The sequence below is a fragment of the Haliotis asinina genome, unplaced genomic scaffold (assembly GCF_037392515.1).
Source record: "Haliotis asinina isolate JCU_RB_2024 unplaced genomic scaffold, JCU_Hal_asi_v2 scaffold_19, whole genome shotgun sequence".
In the NCBI taxonomy this organism is placed as follows: Eukaryota; Metazoa; Mollusca; class Gastropoda; order Lepetellida; family Haliotidae; genus Haliotis; species Haliotis asinina.
The window spans coordinates 305,396-322,442 of record NW_027133891.1 but is presented as its reverse complement, the minus strand read 5'-3'; the positions used below and the strand labels follow the sequence as shown (position 1 = coordinate 322,442).

At 39.9% G+C, this 17,047-nt stretch overlaps 1 protein-coding gene across 1 annotated transcript; it reads left to right on the top strand.

The window, feature by feature from the left end:
* The first annotated feature begins 15,978 nt into the window (after positions 1-15,978).
* On the top strand, positions 15,979-16,644 carry LOC137269944 (serine/threonine-protein phosphatase 6 regulatory ankyrin repeat subunit C-like). Its single transcript, XM_067803781.1, has one exon. The coding sequence runs from the start codon at positions 15,979-15,981 to the stop codon at positions 16,642-16,644; it is 666 nt and encodes a 221-aa protein (XP_067659882.1).
* The last annotated feature ends 403 nt before the right edge of the window (positions 16,645-17,047 follow it).

Below are 17,047 nucleotides of genomic sequence, written 5' to 3'. Positions count from 1 at the left end.
TCATGACACTGTACTCAAGAGTAACTGTACTCGAGAGTAACTGTACTTAAAACACTGTATCCAGTACACTCTGTCCTCAATACAAACTATTCTCAATACACACTATACTCAAGGGATTGTATTTAGGAGTCACTGTATTCATCACACTGTACCCATGACATTGTATTGAAGAGTCATTGTACTCGTGACACTGTACTCAATATACTGTACTTACTACACTGTACTCAAGAGTCACTGTAATCATGACGCCGGTCTCATGTATCAAATATACTTGAAATACTGTTCAATATTAATTGAGTTTAGGTCCCGGCAGATGTTGTTACAACTTGCTACAGAATATATGTTACAATGGCTTGCTAAATACCAGCCTAAATACCAGAGTACACAATTATATAAAAAAACGTGTGTGGCCTCATTAACAAGCCAGTGACTAGGGGAAAGGTGCTCGCTAGAGATGGCCATGTTGTCCACTTCAAAGTTCCCAGGTGATGCATATAACTTGTCAGTCATATAACTCTTCCTTTAAGACAAATGTACGATCGCCATGGAGATGGTCGCTCAAAGACTCCGGACCCTGTGCTATAGTGAAATATGGGCAACATCTCCGTTGTAAGGTTGAGCTTCGGAATGTGCTATAACCCGTGTAGTTTACTGTCAGAGTAGTACCCCAGCACACATATTTCTATAATTGTAAAGATTACAATAAATGATAAAAGAAACTAAGCACTTAAGCACGGTTTCAAATATATACGGACGCGGTGGGTCAGCTGGCTAAATTGTCAGGCTTGTGATCCAGCTATGTTGAGGTGTCGGGATCGAACCCACCTGTGACCGGGTGTAAAAGTCTTGGCGTCAGCTTTATGGGCAGACTCTTTCCGTGTTGTCACAAACCCATGTGTACAGTGCACACTCCTGTGTTCTTAGCAGAACCACTATCCGTTAGTATGACCAGCTGGTGGCCGCATGAATATGTGCAAACACGTAGTTGTGGGTACAGCAACGTGCCGTAAGACTTGGACTAAGTATTGTGTTTATGTGACTATATGCCAGCGCTTTGAGCAAGCACCAGTTGCCAGGATATGTGCGCTATATAAAATTAATATCCGATAATTATAACAATAAATGATAAGGCATCGTAATACACGGTGGTAGAAGTTGAGTTGGCAAACATCATGAAAAGAATCACCACTGAGAGATTTTATTAAACATGGAGTGTTGTTGTCAGGCACCGCTTGAATGAGACTCATCATAGATAAAAAGGACATGATCAGCTTAAATGCTATACAATTATATAATACTTTTGGTACCAGTGTTATCTCGAACATAAAATAAAAGGGTCCATCAGTGCTTCCCAGAAGATGTTTTCAATTCCATTCTGAAGCTATAACCAGACAGAAAAGTTCATATTGTTTTAGAACCGTAAAACAACAATACATATAGTGAATTAGGAAAATCTGTAAATGGAAAGTTATGACTTGGATGAGAAACGGCGCCTTTGGTTTCAGTTTCTGGACACAAGTTCTACACAATATCTCTTTAAAACAAAAACCCAGGCCTCTGTCCGTGATAAATTTGTTTTAGGTCCGCATATGAACACTGAAAAATTATTTTAAGTCCTTGCAAAACACTAGGGTATTGCTTGCCCCTCATAAGAAGGAATGTTCAGAAAACTTTAGAAAACAGCATCGTGGTATTAAATGAATTCATAAGATATGCATTTTCTCAGTAAGATATATTACAGAGGTATGGATGTCAAGAACTGACATCAGCGTTTGAAATAACCGCTGGCCCAGAGCCACAGCGCCAGTTGTTATTGTATGGGGCCAGCAGTTTCACATATGTGCAGGCCGATATGGCTTTCAGTAAATCATCTGTCAGTTCATTTCTAGCTGGAATGTTTCCCCTCTTTTCCTTTATTAACGCTTTATTTCAATCCTTGGTATTTCAGCGCTTTGGCGTAGGATTGTCAACACCAGACTAACACATAAAAAATCATCTTGTAGAAACAGTGTGAAACTGTGCACAGTGTTGTCTATTTTGTTTTTATTGGGCCTGCAGATTTCATGCAGGGCCTGTAGATTTTAAAGCCTGCAGGTAGCAGCTGTCCCTGGTGGTCACCCACCTGGTAAATTAAAGTATGGCAAACACTCGCCTCTCTCCGTGACCTGCAAGAACATTCGGCTTGCCGGAATGACACGAGTAGTAACAAATGTTGTAGCCATTCGTTACTAATCGCGTCTTTCCGTGACCTATGAATGCGACACCATCACGCTTGCCGGAACAACACGAGTCGTTACGAACGCTGCAGCCATGCCATCGGGCTTGCCGGAATGACAAGAATAGTTACATAGTTACGAATGCTGTAATCTAGACAAGCACTCTGGGCTCTTTCTACATTGAATTAAGAAATTCTTTTAAAGACGTTAGTCTAACCTAGGTATAATATCAGACCTTTGCGCGGATCATTAGAAGTAAGAGCCATCTTTTGTTCTCTGGCCAGTCAGACAAGACATAAATCTGTCTCTGACTTAACCTTTGGCAGTTGCCTGAAGCCGATGACGTCAGATATGTAGACATGACGTTGTTAGCTTTGTCCTCACATCTTGTAAACTTGGCAGTGACTCAGCTGACAGTGACAGACGTCAAATCCGTGCTGTGACCACCAGTGCTGATGAATAGGATTAACTTACTGTCGGGCTTTCAAACATGTACAATCCTCAGCGCTACATATAAACACAATTTCCGCGTTGCTCAACTGCGGTATCACAAAAAGGCGGGGTCACACAGAAGCAGCGCAGTTAAAAAAGCCCAATGTTTTTATAGGTACCCCGCCGCGGCAGCACGCAACAACTAAAAATGAAAATAATAGTGATTGTTTGCTGCTTGCTGTCCTGTCGCATTGGGAAACTCTCTCTATGTAACATCCCTTCTAAACCAAGAAAGTTTATTTGTTTTTTGACGGGGCACGCGGTAATTTTCCAGCTTTATGGTGGTGAGCTCTGTTATCAAGTCTGAACCAGACAATCCAGTGATCAACATTATGAACATCAACCTAGACTGCTTCTACGTGATGCGAAAACTGTGTGGTTGCTGCAGTGTGATCGAGCCTAGCTCGTTGGTTAGCGCCGTACTTGGCACTATTCCATCCATGAACCAACTCAGCATGCGGGAACACCCGACCTGTTTTGACATCTCCATGACGAACATGGGTTACATAAGATCAAGTCTTTCCACGGTCTTCACGGGTCGACAGTGATATTACTAAATCTATACAGCTTGATTAAACTTTGCAGTTTTAGCGAGTCTGCGAATTTATCATCAATCATATTAACTGAATAACATGGAATAAAACCTAGCCAAGAGACTTGGGCCAGTTCATTTTCAGAAAGTCTAGTAGTCCTGACTTGTCACATATCATAGACTTGCATGGGCTTTCTTGGAAATATTTCAGGATCGAGCGATTACATGTACGATCATGTATAGCTTCGAACTTGCCAGTTCATTGGTATCAGAACCATACAGCATCAGGCGCCTGTCTACAGTCTGTCCAAGTTCTATAACCTAGCTGAGGTCGCCTCAACATAGGCTTCCGTCCTGAGTAGGAGCGACACCACCATTCTGGTACTCAGTAGACTGCAACTAGAACCACCACACCATCGTCCTGGTACTCAATAGACTGCAGCTAGCTCCACCATACCACCCTCCTGGACGGCACATACACATTCACACTGTTACTTCTCTCCCTAACGCCCAACATCCGGTTGGGGCATACTACAACACAGATTTACACCAGCTTACAACCTGCAGAAATTCGCCCCACATCCCTTATATCTCATTTTAATCTGTTGATTGATTCCTTTCAGTAAAGCACTTCTGTTTGCTTAGATTAATCTAAAGTCACCCTACTCAGCGTTGGTGCAAAATCAAAATGGAGAACGGGAGCATGTTTTCGATAATCCTGCAAATACAAACGGGAAGATTTTCATGGTAAATATTTCGGAGAAACATGTTCCCGCCAAAACAATACCGTGCCAAAAACACAACCATAAACGCAAATTGTTGCACGAGAGAAAACAGTCTTGTTTCAAAGTTTGTCTGATAGTTCCTGTACATCACCTGTCTAATAACGGTGTCCCCACGGTCTGATTTTCAAGATTACACACTAGCTGTTGTACAGCTGAGAGAGACATGATGTACGTCCTGTGTTGAGACACGAAGTTTATGCCTGTATGGTAGTAGTGTACCTTTCTCTTCTATACTTTTAACGTCAACTTTAGTAAACATGAGAAACAATGGGGTGTCTGTGAGTGGAACCGGAAGAGTGACTGAGACCTACATAAACAAGGCATTTACTTATGGATCTACGCAATTGGGATACGATGACGTATGTGAACCAAGTCATTGAAACTGAGCACATGATACCGTTTGTCGCCTCTTTTGACAAGCGTGAATTGCTGAAGACCTGGAGCTTTTTAACGGATATTCACAGATCAGAAAAAAATGGGATACATGTACTGTAAAAGAAACCTGAACACTAGCGAAGTGAACGTCTTGATTGTCACAGACTGTAAAACGTTTTCGTTTTCTGAAACGAGTATTTAAAGTACTTGGTTCCTTATGTCCTGAAATCCAGCAAAAGTAACGAATGCTTTCTGACAGAAATATCAATACATACTTGGCAACATAAGTTAAGGATATTGGTAATTTTTATGAGCGATGTTTTATCAGTATGTCAATGAATAAATACATTATTGATAATTTTTAAATTTACATATATACCTAACTATATTATCAATTGTCTCGTACTGTATTGAAAAGATTTTCTAACCTCAGTTTTATACACAACAACCCCGACTCCCCTCTCCACCATCATCACCATCCTCTCGACACTCACACATACTAAGCACTAACAGTTATGAGAAGCATCTTAATTTTTTCAGCTACTTCATTAAAAGGAAAAAAAGCACTTTAGTTGTATAGATGAAGGATATTTTATGAAGGAAGTTGCACAGATGAAGGAATCAAAGATATTTCATCTCATCAGCCTATCACCACCTAATCATGATCACCACTAATCCACCCATACCCCGTCCACTGGCTTCTATGCTCCCTTTTCTGCATTGTAATCACAACCAATCAATATGTCTATCGACCTACTCTCTTCAATCATGTCAGTATACATCAACTTATATAGTATATAAACTCGTTCTACATATTGTTCTTGACCCGTGAAGTCCGGAGCAGAATGGCAGAATAGGTCTTCAGCAACCATAAAACGCGACTATGCTCGTTTGAAGAGGTGACTAACGGGACTGGGGGTCAGGTTCGCTGAATTGGTTGACATATGTTATCAAATGCCAATTGCTTAGATCAATGCTCACGCTGTTGATCACTGGATTGTCTGGTCCAGACTTAATTAATTACAGACCGCCGCCATATAGCTGGGATATTGCTGAGTGTGGCGTAAAACTAAACTCACTCACTCACTCTAATCCCTATTCCTCTCTACATCTAAGTACTCTGCTCAAATAACACACGAGCACTCCAGTGTACATCAGCCTTTTCAATTGTATGTACACACTTGCAGCTATGTATACGTTCTCAATGTTACAACTCTATGTATCACTTGCTCTATAAGGGTGTTAGTGCCTACACCGAAACGTCGCAATAAAGAAGTTGACTAACCATAGGACTTCGTTTTGTGGATGTGTTAAGCGGAAGCTTGTTAGGCTGTCTGAGAGCTCCGTACACTGACCTAAGCATTGTGAAACAAAGCAATGTACATCGTGCAATGTGTTAAGTTTAGGAAGCACAGGTTTCAAACATGACACCATCCCACTCGTATCGTTCGTGGTTGTTCGGGAAAATAATTGAAAATTAACGCAGCAGTTTACTTTACCCCGTAGAGTTTAATGCAACCCAAACTGGACTTAGCATTCATTAGGAAGCAAACATCTATGAATTCACCAAATAATGTCACCATGTTGGTATTGCTGGCATATTGCTAAAAGAAGGGTCACTCACTCTCTCATTCGGGATAATGTCAGAATGTGTTCTGCTTCCAAAGATAATCTCTGTGTACACTCTGATATACCCGTTCGTATGGCGTATAATCACTTAAAGAATCAAAACGCACACACGTGTTTATCAGCAGAAGTTCTGTTAAAAGCTGTACAATACAAAACTTATTTACATTAGAGAAAATACGTTCGCAGAACACAAAGGAAAAGAAGTAAAATATATCAGTTTTACATTAACGGGATTAGTATGTTTTTAGGAGCGGCTCACTGGCACACGGCAACTATCGTAGTGATGACGTAGATGTTATAGATATACAGGTGTTATAGATGTTATAGATATATGTTATAGATGTTATATATATGTCATAATGAGTTTATAGATATATGAATTATTATGTACTTGATATAAATATAAATGAAACGTAGTTGAAGAAAGTGGGGTACGTACAATTAAGAAGTTAGTGTGTAGACTAGACAGATTGTATTACTGTACAATGTAAGTACCTATAAGGGAGGCTGAGCTGCGCTGAGCTCTCCGGACCCGGCTGATGACCCGTGAGAGTAAGGGGCGAGGGATATCACGGGAGGGCAGTTGGACTCTGGCCATGCAATAAACACGAAGAAGAATGTAGAAGAATATTTATGTAACAATGTAAAACATTATGAAGACAGCGCCGAGTTTGGCCAGTATCTTCTTACTTACGAATATGCACGTTTGTTTAAAAACAAGAGAAGAGTCACGTGATATGCAAATTAGCCTTTGGTGGGTAGTTTATGTTAACGCTGGTAACGCTGGACTGTGGTTTCAGGTGATTTGTTGCCTGCTTCGCTATGAGACACAAACAAACCAAACCATGTCTGGACAGAGAATTGAGATTGGTAATGACGTTGAACAGGCCATTACCAATATCAGACAACGCATCAAGAGTATTTGGCATCCACCCTTCTACTGCTTGTGTTCATCGATGGAAAAGTGAACAGTGCTAAGTGTGTTGATACACTTGACAACTTTATAGGTATATGGGCTCATGTTGTAAAGCATTTCCTAGACAAACCATGGCTGTTTCAACATGACAAAGCATCAGCCTCGTGCAATGGAAACATGGAAACATGGAAACACAGAACCGACATTCCTCAGCTACACTAGCCAGCACTGACAGAGTTTGAACCCACTCAAAATGTTTGGCTGTGCAACATAAAAAACAAAACAGAAAAAACAACCTAAAATGCCTACGCTCAGGGTACTGGGAGACTTGATGGAGTGTCTCCAGTCAGTTTGGGATGATTTGCCTGTTCCAAGACTTTTTGGATCGCTGTACCTAGGCATTTACGACAAAGGGACGCAGAGGGTAAGCATCCTGTATTAGCCATAATAACCCGTGGTGAACCAAATGTCTGCCATCTTGAAAACTGAAACAATTTATGCACGTGAGTGTTTGATCAGAGTGCGAGTTCAGTTTTACGCAGCAGTCAGTAGAATTCCAGATACATAACAGCTATGCATAACTGCAGATAATCAATTCTGGTCAAGACTGATAATTCAGTGATCAACAGCATGAGCAACCAATGACATGTGTCAACCAAACCAGTAAGCCTGACCACCCGATCCCTTCAGTCACGTCTTACAACAAGCATGGGCTACTGGAGATACATTCTAACCTGGACCTCCTCGGGTCGTCGTGGTACAGGATGAAACTACAACATGTATTGGAGGTGAGGATAGTTGGAGATCAATTGTTCCAATACAAAGACGTCACATGTAGCAGGGTATTGCCCGTGAAAGGCTGCAAAATATACGATTTATAATTACATTTGCTAAAACTGTTGGAAACGCACTTACACTCACCATCGCAAGCCCGCAAGGTCGTCAGCTAAACACTCACTGAGCACCCTTATCTCGTCGCCAATCGCATGATTTTTATTAAAAAAAATTTCACATTTCACTACAAATTCAGTTAGCTATTCTAATTACCTCCAGTATGACAATATATACTTTTCTGGATTTTTTTTAAACAATAACATAAAGCCATAAATGACTTTAGTAGTAGGGATTATTTTTTCTCAAAGCACCGCATTCTGATTGTTTGTCGTATTTTCACACATAGCAAGCATCTTGGAGTTTACGGAAAGGAGCGAGTGGTGATGACTGCACTGTTGGAGCTTTACCTCCAGCAGCCTAAATAATGGTGAGCCCTGAAGCTACTGACACGCAGCCAGTTGTTAGGACAAGTGTGTCTGTTTCTTGTTTATAGTTATGGGTTTCGGCAATGACTATGCTATGATAAAACATGGATAAAACGTCTAACTAATAGTATGGTGTTACGTTACCAACACTTGGCCATTGTTGAGTGTCTGAGACTGTGTAGACATGTCTGCAAGTGAGAGCCCAATTATTGCATCGCATATCACTGGTAAAGTACACCGTGGCGTGTCATGTTAGTGATCATTTTCGATTGTTTATTGTGGTGAAATTAAATTTTCAACCATCCATGTTCACATCAACCACGACAACTACTCTACATTTAATATATTTACATACACATGTATATTCACTGCTATAGACAAACGAAACCTATGGAATCCTGGAAGGGACTTTTTCACGATTTCGCATTGTCAGTAGCAGGTTTGACCATCATTTGTGTTGATATATGCGAGGTACAGTCATTGGCGACATCGCGTGGATAAAGCAGCGCTAGCCTTAGGACTGTTGATGGAAACCGTAACCAAAGACACGGCTAAATTACCTGGATGGCTTGGGCATGCTGTTGGCATGGGGCCATCTCATCCCAAACATGTACGAGAGGTCAGGTGACACAACCAGTCATTACAGTGAGTGAGTGAGTCCAAGGGTTGAGATATTGTTCTATTATTGATTCCATTACAGTATTGTGGAATGCCACTTGTCGGTGTAGATGCTAACTGTGCTGAGACAAATGATGGGGAAAGAAGAACAACAATGTTATGAAAAGGTTTTACACGGGTGAATGAGCTAGCATGCCCGAAAACGAAAAAAACATGACATCGATTGACCATGAAAGATGATTAAGAGCAAGTCAACAACACTAGGGACTACAATGGCATGTGGGAGGGACTGTGACTGTAAAGAGCGCAGTATTTCCACCCAGTGATATATGCTTATCTTAACCTTGAACGATGCACAATGACCAATGCACAATGATCATTGCACAAGCATTCAGATCACAGATTGTTTCTTCTCATTAACGTACTGCACATACCTACGTGGTCCTCCACTAGAAGAAAACTATCTCTTTTCCAGGCGAATTTATTTTTAAAGTGACCTCATATCTTCTTCAAAAGCTGAAAATGTGTTAAACACTAAACTATAACAGCAAGGTCAATATATGACGGCTCACATTAAATATAGATATACGGCTGGGAAAAAGTTATTCATTTTTGTGTCCAAATGGAGAACTTCTCAGAACCGTTTCGCTATTTCCCATTTCAGAGAGGCTCTTCGAAGGGGCATTCAGAACGACCTTTGAACCTTACAGTAAGAGTTTTATCTAGGATCAAAGGCACAATAAAAACAGATTCATTGGAGTGTTCAAGAATCTCAGTAGAACAAGAACATATCTCTTTCCAATTTATTTGGGAAATGGCCATTATTATATGTATTCAAACACATGCGTTGGAGCAACCTAGTTGCTCATTATAAAAAATATGGACGGAACTATTAATTTCAAATTTTGTGCCACAACCATGCGTCAGCTTGGTTCTGGTGCCTTTCGTCGTGATGTTGCTAGAATATTACGTTATATAGAATACCAACATACTTATTATTGAAACACCCTGATTATGTGTAAATAAAGAGAAAATATACCTTGTCTACGTTTTAAAACATAAAACTGAACTTACTGCAGCCCGGTGAAAAACCTCAGTTTCTTGTCTTGAGCTGCAAACTTTGACATATCATTACCAGACAGTTCAAAATCGAAAACCTTTGAAAAGTAAGAGAAGAGCATGTATAAGAAATACCCCTTCGGGATGTATTTGCATTTAAAAAACAGCAGTAATGACTTAAACTGTTAATTTATCATTGTTTTCAATTTTCGAAAATATAATTGACAGTATGATAAATCAACTGCCAGTTGCTTTGAATAAATGAACACTACCTTCAAATTTTCCTGAATTTTCTTGAAGGATTGGTGCTTTTGGGGATACAAATGGTGCCTTTATGGACAAGATAGCAGAAGAGAATCTGCATAAACAACAAACTGATAAAGAAAATGTATTTTCGGTCGTGATTTCCATCATTCGTATAACTACTCCTGTAATTCCAGCAGGCTAGATAGCGTCTTGTACTCCTCATGTTGTTTACGACTGGGTCCTGTCTTATCAAAGAAAGATATCTCTGAATTTCCAAACATGGCTCAAAGAATATTCTGCATCCTGCAGGCAAAACAGCAATATGGTCATTCCCTTTGCAAGCGTGTTTCAGTGTTGAACGTTGTTCATCCTTTAGCTCAAAGTTTATGTTCAAAATTGTGCTTTGTATAGTTTCAAAGTTCAACGGTTGTGCCATTTTACAACTGGGCCATCTAGAACTCGGGGTACTCCTTCCTTCTGTCTGAGAACAAAGGGTCGACGCACAGAGCATTAGTAAAGACGAAGTATAGGAAATGAAAGGAAAGGTAACACTGGTACTTATTTGGGTTTTTTGAGACATATGTTTTGTGCTGACGGCGCAAATCAAACTGTGTCAAATATGAGGTGAGGATGAATGATGAAAATGGCGATTATGGGAGGATGAGGATGAAGATGTGGTGATGTGATTGTGTAACGTTATATATTTCTGTGTATGAAGTGGTAAAGTGGGGGTTTACAATGTTTCAGTGACATCGTTCCATATCACTCACAGCCTTAAAGGACCACGATGACAGTGTGCTACATTAATTCAGATACAACAAAGCAAATGACCTTACAACAATAACAGGATGGGTTTAGTCACAGTTATTCAGTAGAGAGTCTTACTAGAGAGCTGGTCGAGCTGGTGAACCGAGAGGGCTGAAGGCTGTAAGAGTTATCCCCCTTTCCTTGAGAAATCTGAACAACTTTTCTTGCTGGAGATACAAATGACACTCAAACTGCAAATAAGAAATGTCCCAAAAATGTTAATCTTCTCTAACGGTGTATAAATTTAACAATCACAGTTTATTAATCATTTTACCTGTCCATTGTGGGTTACTTTGATAAATCTCCAAACTTGACGCATCAGAAACCAAAAGCTTCTATTTTGGCTTGTGGATCCGAAAGTTCTCTTAATGAAGCTATGAAAACTTTGCTCTCTTTTAACAAAATGTCAGGTTTGAAAATAAATATAGACAAAACGAAAGCAGTATGGATAGGTGCAATGGCAGGTAGTCAAACAGTTTTATCTCACGATTATAAGCTAGATTTGCATAACGGGAACTTTGACGTATTGGGAATCAAATTAAATGCTCATTTAGAAAACCTATGGGTAATCAATGCAAAGAAGAGACTTGAAAATATAAAAATAATTTTAAAGGGTCGTTGATTGGAAAAATAATCGTCGTAAAAACTTTACCACGATGGTCCACATCTTCTCATCTCTCCCTAATCCCCCCAAAACATTTATCACTGAATTAAACAGATTGTCCTTCAAGTTTATATGGAATGACAAAACTGACAAAATAAAACGAACTAATATAGTGAGAACGTACGAAGAAGGTGGTCTTAGAATGGTCCATGTGAACACCTTTGTTGACTCGTTAAAACTTTAATGCTTGAAGAGATACATCTCTAATTCTAAGAACTATGATCTTGCTGGTTTCCCTTTGCAAAACCTTCTTCTCCTAGGAGCCAATATTCCTACGCACTATAAAGTCAAAAATCCATTTTGGAAGTCTCTCTCGATGCTTGGCCAAGATATGTTAAAAGATATGCGTGTAATAATAACGATATTAACGAAATACTCATGCAACCACTGTGGCTACATCACCAGTGTAACCAGTCAAGCCTGATCATTCATAACTGGATTAAATGTGGAGTAGTTTATATCAAAGATATTTGTATTGACCACGGCTTTCTAACTTTTGCAGAACTTAATTCTGGCATCAAGGGTACTGTGCTTGACTTTAATCGTGTTATCCTTAGTATACCCAAACAATGGAAAGACGTGATACGAACAAAAAACAATTTGAATATATTGAAGTTATCTATGTGTTCTCCTAGGAAAGATTTGATCAAACCTAGTAAAGGCTCAAGGATATTTTACGATAATCTCATATTTGACTATAAGATCCCGAACGTGTGTCTCAAATGGAACAGGGAACTTAGTGAGTCGCTGAATTGGGAAAGCATATTTTCACAGTGTAGACAATCCACGAAAGACACGAAACTTTTAGATTTTCAATATAAATTTTTACACAGAGCCATTTACACTAAGCGAGAGTTACTAAGAATGAAATTGGTAGACAATGACCTATGTACATCATGTGGCTCAGCTAGCGAGCATATATTTACCATGTATATCTTGAGTGCCCAATCGTCAAAATGTACTGGGCTGAATTCAACAATTTTACAACCCAGTTTCTTGGCAAAACGTACGAAACGTCAAACCACGATATTTTATTCTGTTGCAGTGGAAACCATTTACTCAACCACATGATTCTATTAGCAAAGCGCCACATTTTCGTTATGAATCTATGAGGACACAAGCCCAGCTTCACTATCTACAGAGCATTATTAAAGGACGATTAAAGGACGGATAAGAAAAACGTCAACATGACACACTTTTATAGAAAATGGAATATCATTGCTGCAATCGTGTAACTAGAAAAGAGCGTCTTGTATTTGCTGTATCATCTATGTATCAGCTGTACTGTTCAATCCTGATATTTCCAATATGAAACATATTGTACTGTCTTCCTTTCTACTATGCGATCTGTTACACTATATTCTACCCATATATCCCGTTGAACTGTAACCAAGTAAAGTGAATTAAAAATATAACAAAAAGTCTTTCGGAGCCGCGGGGTCAGAATCGGAGAACAGAAAGTTTGGTCTTCAAGTGCACATGCTTGGAACAATCTTTATCGAGGCGTTGGTGTTACCGTTGCGTCTAAGGCCAGAGTGACTATGTATCCAATAGAGCATAAAACTTTAAGGCGGGAGTCACAAAAATGTAAAGAGAAATGCTTTGATATTATAATGAAGACCCCAGAGTGTTGCCAGCGGTGATCTTTTTCTAATCTACATCGTCAGCAATGTTTCAGTTATCTTCCAGAATCATATGGGATTTTTTTATGCACACTGCCTTTGACATAAATGACATAAATCGGGTCCCATAAAACATTCATCACACACGTCGCTGAAAGGCTGTCTTGGTCTGTCAGCAGCACCAATTTCTCGTGCTGGTGAGGTATCCTAGTGATTTCAGCGTTCGCTTTTCACGCCAGAGATCCAGGTTCGATTCCCAACATGTGTACAATATTTGAAACTCATTTCTGGTATTCCCTGCCCGAATATGGCTCGAATATTGCTAAAACGTCATAAAAATAAACTCCCACACACTCAATGTGCATAAAATACTCACTGTTTATTTGTTACCTAACACCATGGAGCAGTACTGCCATATAAAAGAGGCTTGTAAACAATCGCTACAAGAATGAGAGGACTAAAGGTATGGAAGAGAATAGCACAATGTGTATGAATAATGTATGGGCCGTTTTCCGTACATACATGTTTTGAATGCACGGGCGCTTTCAAAAAGTGTATAGTACTGTCCATACATAATCAGCGTTTTCTTAATACACCCAGACCACTATGCACATGCAGCCAGGTACGCATATGCATGTGTAATGTTTGAACTCTATGTTAGTCAGCCAAGCTGTTGTCGTAGATATATACCCTGGTAGAGTATCCAGTGACAAGTATATCATGGGTGAGTAATGCATTATTTGTTTCCTAGCAATAATCATACATTAGTCGCTATATCAGTGCGGAAAAGACAAAAGCTGGATCCATACGTCGAATTGTACTGATGTTGGCAACGTATCTGAGACTTGGGAGGAGGCATAAACGAATGTTTTATCTACTTGGCTGAATAACTCCCTTGGTCTTTGTCATCATGTGTTGCTCTCCTGTAGTAGCTATATACTAACAGTCAAAGTCATTATGCGTGTGAGTGCGTGTGTTGCTCTCCTGTAGTAGCTGTATACTAACAGTCAAAGTCAATATGCGTGTGAGTGCGTGTGTTGCTCTCCTGTAGTAGCTATATACTAACAGTCAAAGTCAATATGCGTGTGAGTGCGTGTGTTGCTCTCCTGTAGTAGCTATATACTAACAGTCAAAGTCAATATGCGTGTGAGTGCGTGTGTTGCTCTCCTGTAGTAGCTATATACTAACAGTCAAAGTCATTATGCGTGTGAGTGCGTGTGTTGCTCTCCTGTAGTAGCTGTATACTAACAGTCAAAGTCAATATGCGTGTGAGTGCGTGTGTTGCTCTCCTGTAGTAGCTATATAGTAAACGTCAAAGTCAATATGCGTGTGAGTGCGTGTGTTGCTCTCCTGTAGTAGCTATATACTAAAAGTCAAAGTCATTATGCGTGTGAGTGCGTGTGTTGCTCTCCTGTAGTAGCTATATACTAACAGTCAAAGTCATTATGCGTGTGAGTGCGTGTGTTGCTCTCCTGTAGTAGCTATATAGTAAACGTCAAAGTCAATATGCGTGTGAGTGCGTGTGTTGCTCTCCTGTAGTAGCTATATACTAAAAGTCAAAGTCAATATGCGTGTGAGTGCGTGTGTTGCTCTCCTGTAGTAGCTATATACTAAAAGTCAAAGTCATTATGCGTGTGAGTGCGTGTGTTGCTCTCCTGTAGTAGCTATATAGTAAACGTCAAAGTCAATATGCGTGTGAGTGCGTGTGTTGCTCTCCTGTAGTAGCTATATACTAACAGTCAAAGTCAATATGCGTGTGAGTGCGTGTGTTGCTCTCCTGTAGTAGCTATATACTAAACGTCAAAGTCAATATGCGTGAGAGTGCGTGTGTATGGGTTTGTAGCACGAGTAACAAGAGAAGAAATGCACCATATGTTAACGTCGGTATTGCTGGTGCAGTTGGTTTACAGAGAACATCGAGTCAAAGGAAAACCAGTCTAAATATAACATATTTATTCAAGAAAGGGTACGAGTAATTCCAACTTAGTGAAACCCTCTCCAGTATTAACTATCCTCAGAAGCAAAAGTAGTTGGGTGTAAAGGGAACATTGTGTGTAAAACAGGTGTTCGCGGAAAGGACTATGTCGTGCATCCAACATTCACAAATTATGACTAAAAGCGGAAGTACGTGGCACAGGAATACTCCGCGGTGGTAGTCAGTAACACAGCCCTGGCACAGGCTAGTTTGTTGCGCATGCGATTACAATTTAAATCTATTCATGATTTGGTGACATACATACATACATACATACATACATACATACATACATACATACATACATACATACATACATACATACATACATACATACATACATACATACATACATACATACATACATACATACATACATACATACATACATACATACATACATATGAGGACAAACGCAAATTCACATTTCTCATCAATAGGGCCAAATCACTAGCTCTCAACAGGTCGTGGAATATGCACAGTGAATGGAATAAGTGAAAGTTACATTACGCCAACAATCTTCACGAAACAGATGCTTGAGTGCACGTGAAATCGTACCAATGCCATGGTTTCACAAGTGAGTCCGTGGACACGAGGTATTGGATGTAAATTTGCTGTTAAATGTACATTCTGTCCACAGAGTCACAGACACCATCCCCAGACTAGGACCAAGGTGGACACAACGTCCATGACGCAGAGAATAATCTGACAGCTTTTAAGCACATATTGTCTAGTGACGATAAGGACATAAACCATCGTGGACAGAACGGGAAGACTGCAATCATGTGCGCAGCACAGGAAGGAAACAATGACATGTTTGAATTGTTTGTTGCTAAAGGAGCTGACTTATCAATATTAGATGCTGGCGGTAATAACATCCTTCACTATGCAAGTGTTGGAGGAGATGTGAAAATCATGAAGTACATTATCTCAGAACACAAAGCCAGCATCAACAGCAGAGACGAGTACCAGAGGACCCCAGTGGTGTTGGCAGCCTCGTATGGAAGAGTTGATGCGTTCATGTTTCTTGTTTATCAGGGAGTTGATCTGACTTTAAAAGATGCTTTCAGTAACAACATCCTTCACTCGGCATGTTACGGAGGAAATGTAGATATAGTGAAGTATGTCTTATCACAGACCCCTGTCAATATCAACTCCATTGACAAGTTCTTGAGGACACCTGTCATGTGGGCGGCACAGCTAGGACACAAACTCGTGTTTGATCTGCTTGTTGACAGGGGTAGTGATCTGAAGCTACATGATTTCGTTGGGAACAACATCCTTCATTATGCATGTACTGGAGGTCATATGGAGATCGTGAAGTATCTCCTCTCGAGCAACGTTGTGGATAGGGATGGAAGGAACAGTTATGGATTCACAGCTTCTGCTGTGGCGAAACACCACGGCCATGGATCAGTGCAAGAACTCTCGATTTTGTCCCAGAGGTGAATGAAGCACACAGGTTGTGTGACACTTAACTTAACTTTGACAGATTAAAAGGTGGTCGGGCACCCAAACCCATTTTCCCCTCAGAATACAAGTATGCTAACTATCCAGAAAAAAATATATTGTTTTGAAACCAGTAGAAAAGCTACCGTCTGTTTTAGTAGAAGGAAGAACTGTACATGTATTTTGGACTTCAAGTTTAAACATATTTCCAGAAAATACTAGTATAAACAAAGATATGTCATCATTCGCAGCGACCAACATTTCTTGGATTGTGCAACCAATGATCAGGACATATCAGTATTCAGTGGAAGGACATTTGTCTGTACTAATTACACAAAAGATTACCTTGTGACAATCTCGTTTATGTCCTTCAAGTACCTCCTTACATTTTTCTCAAATATTT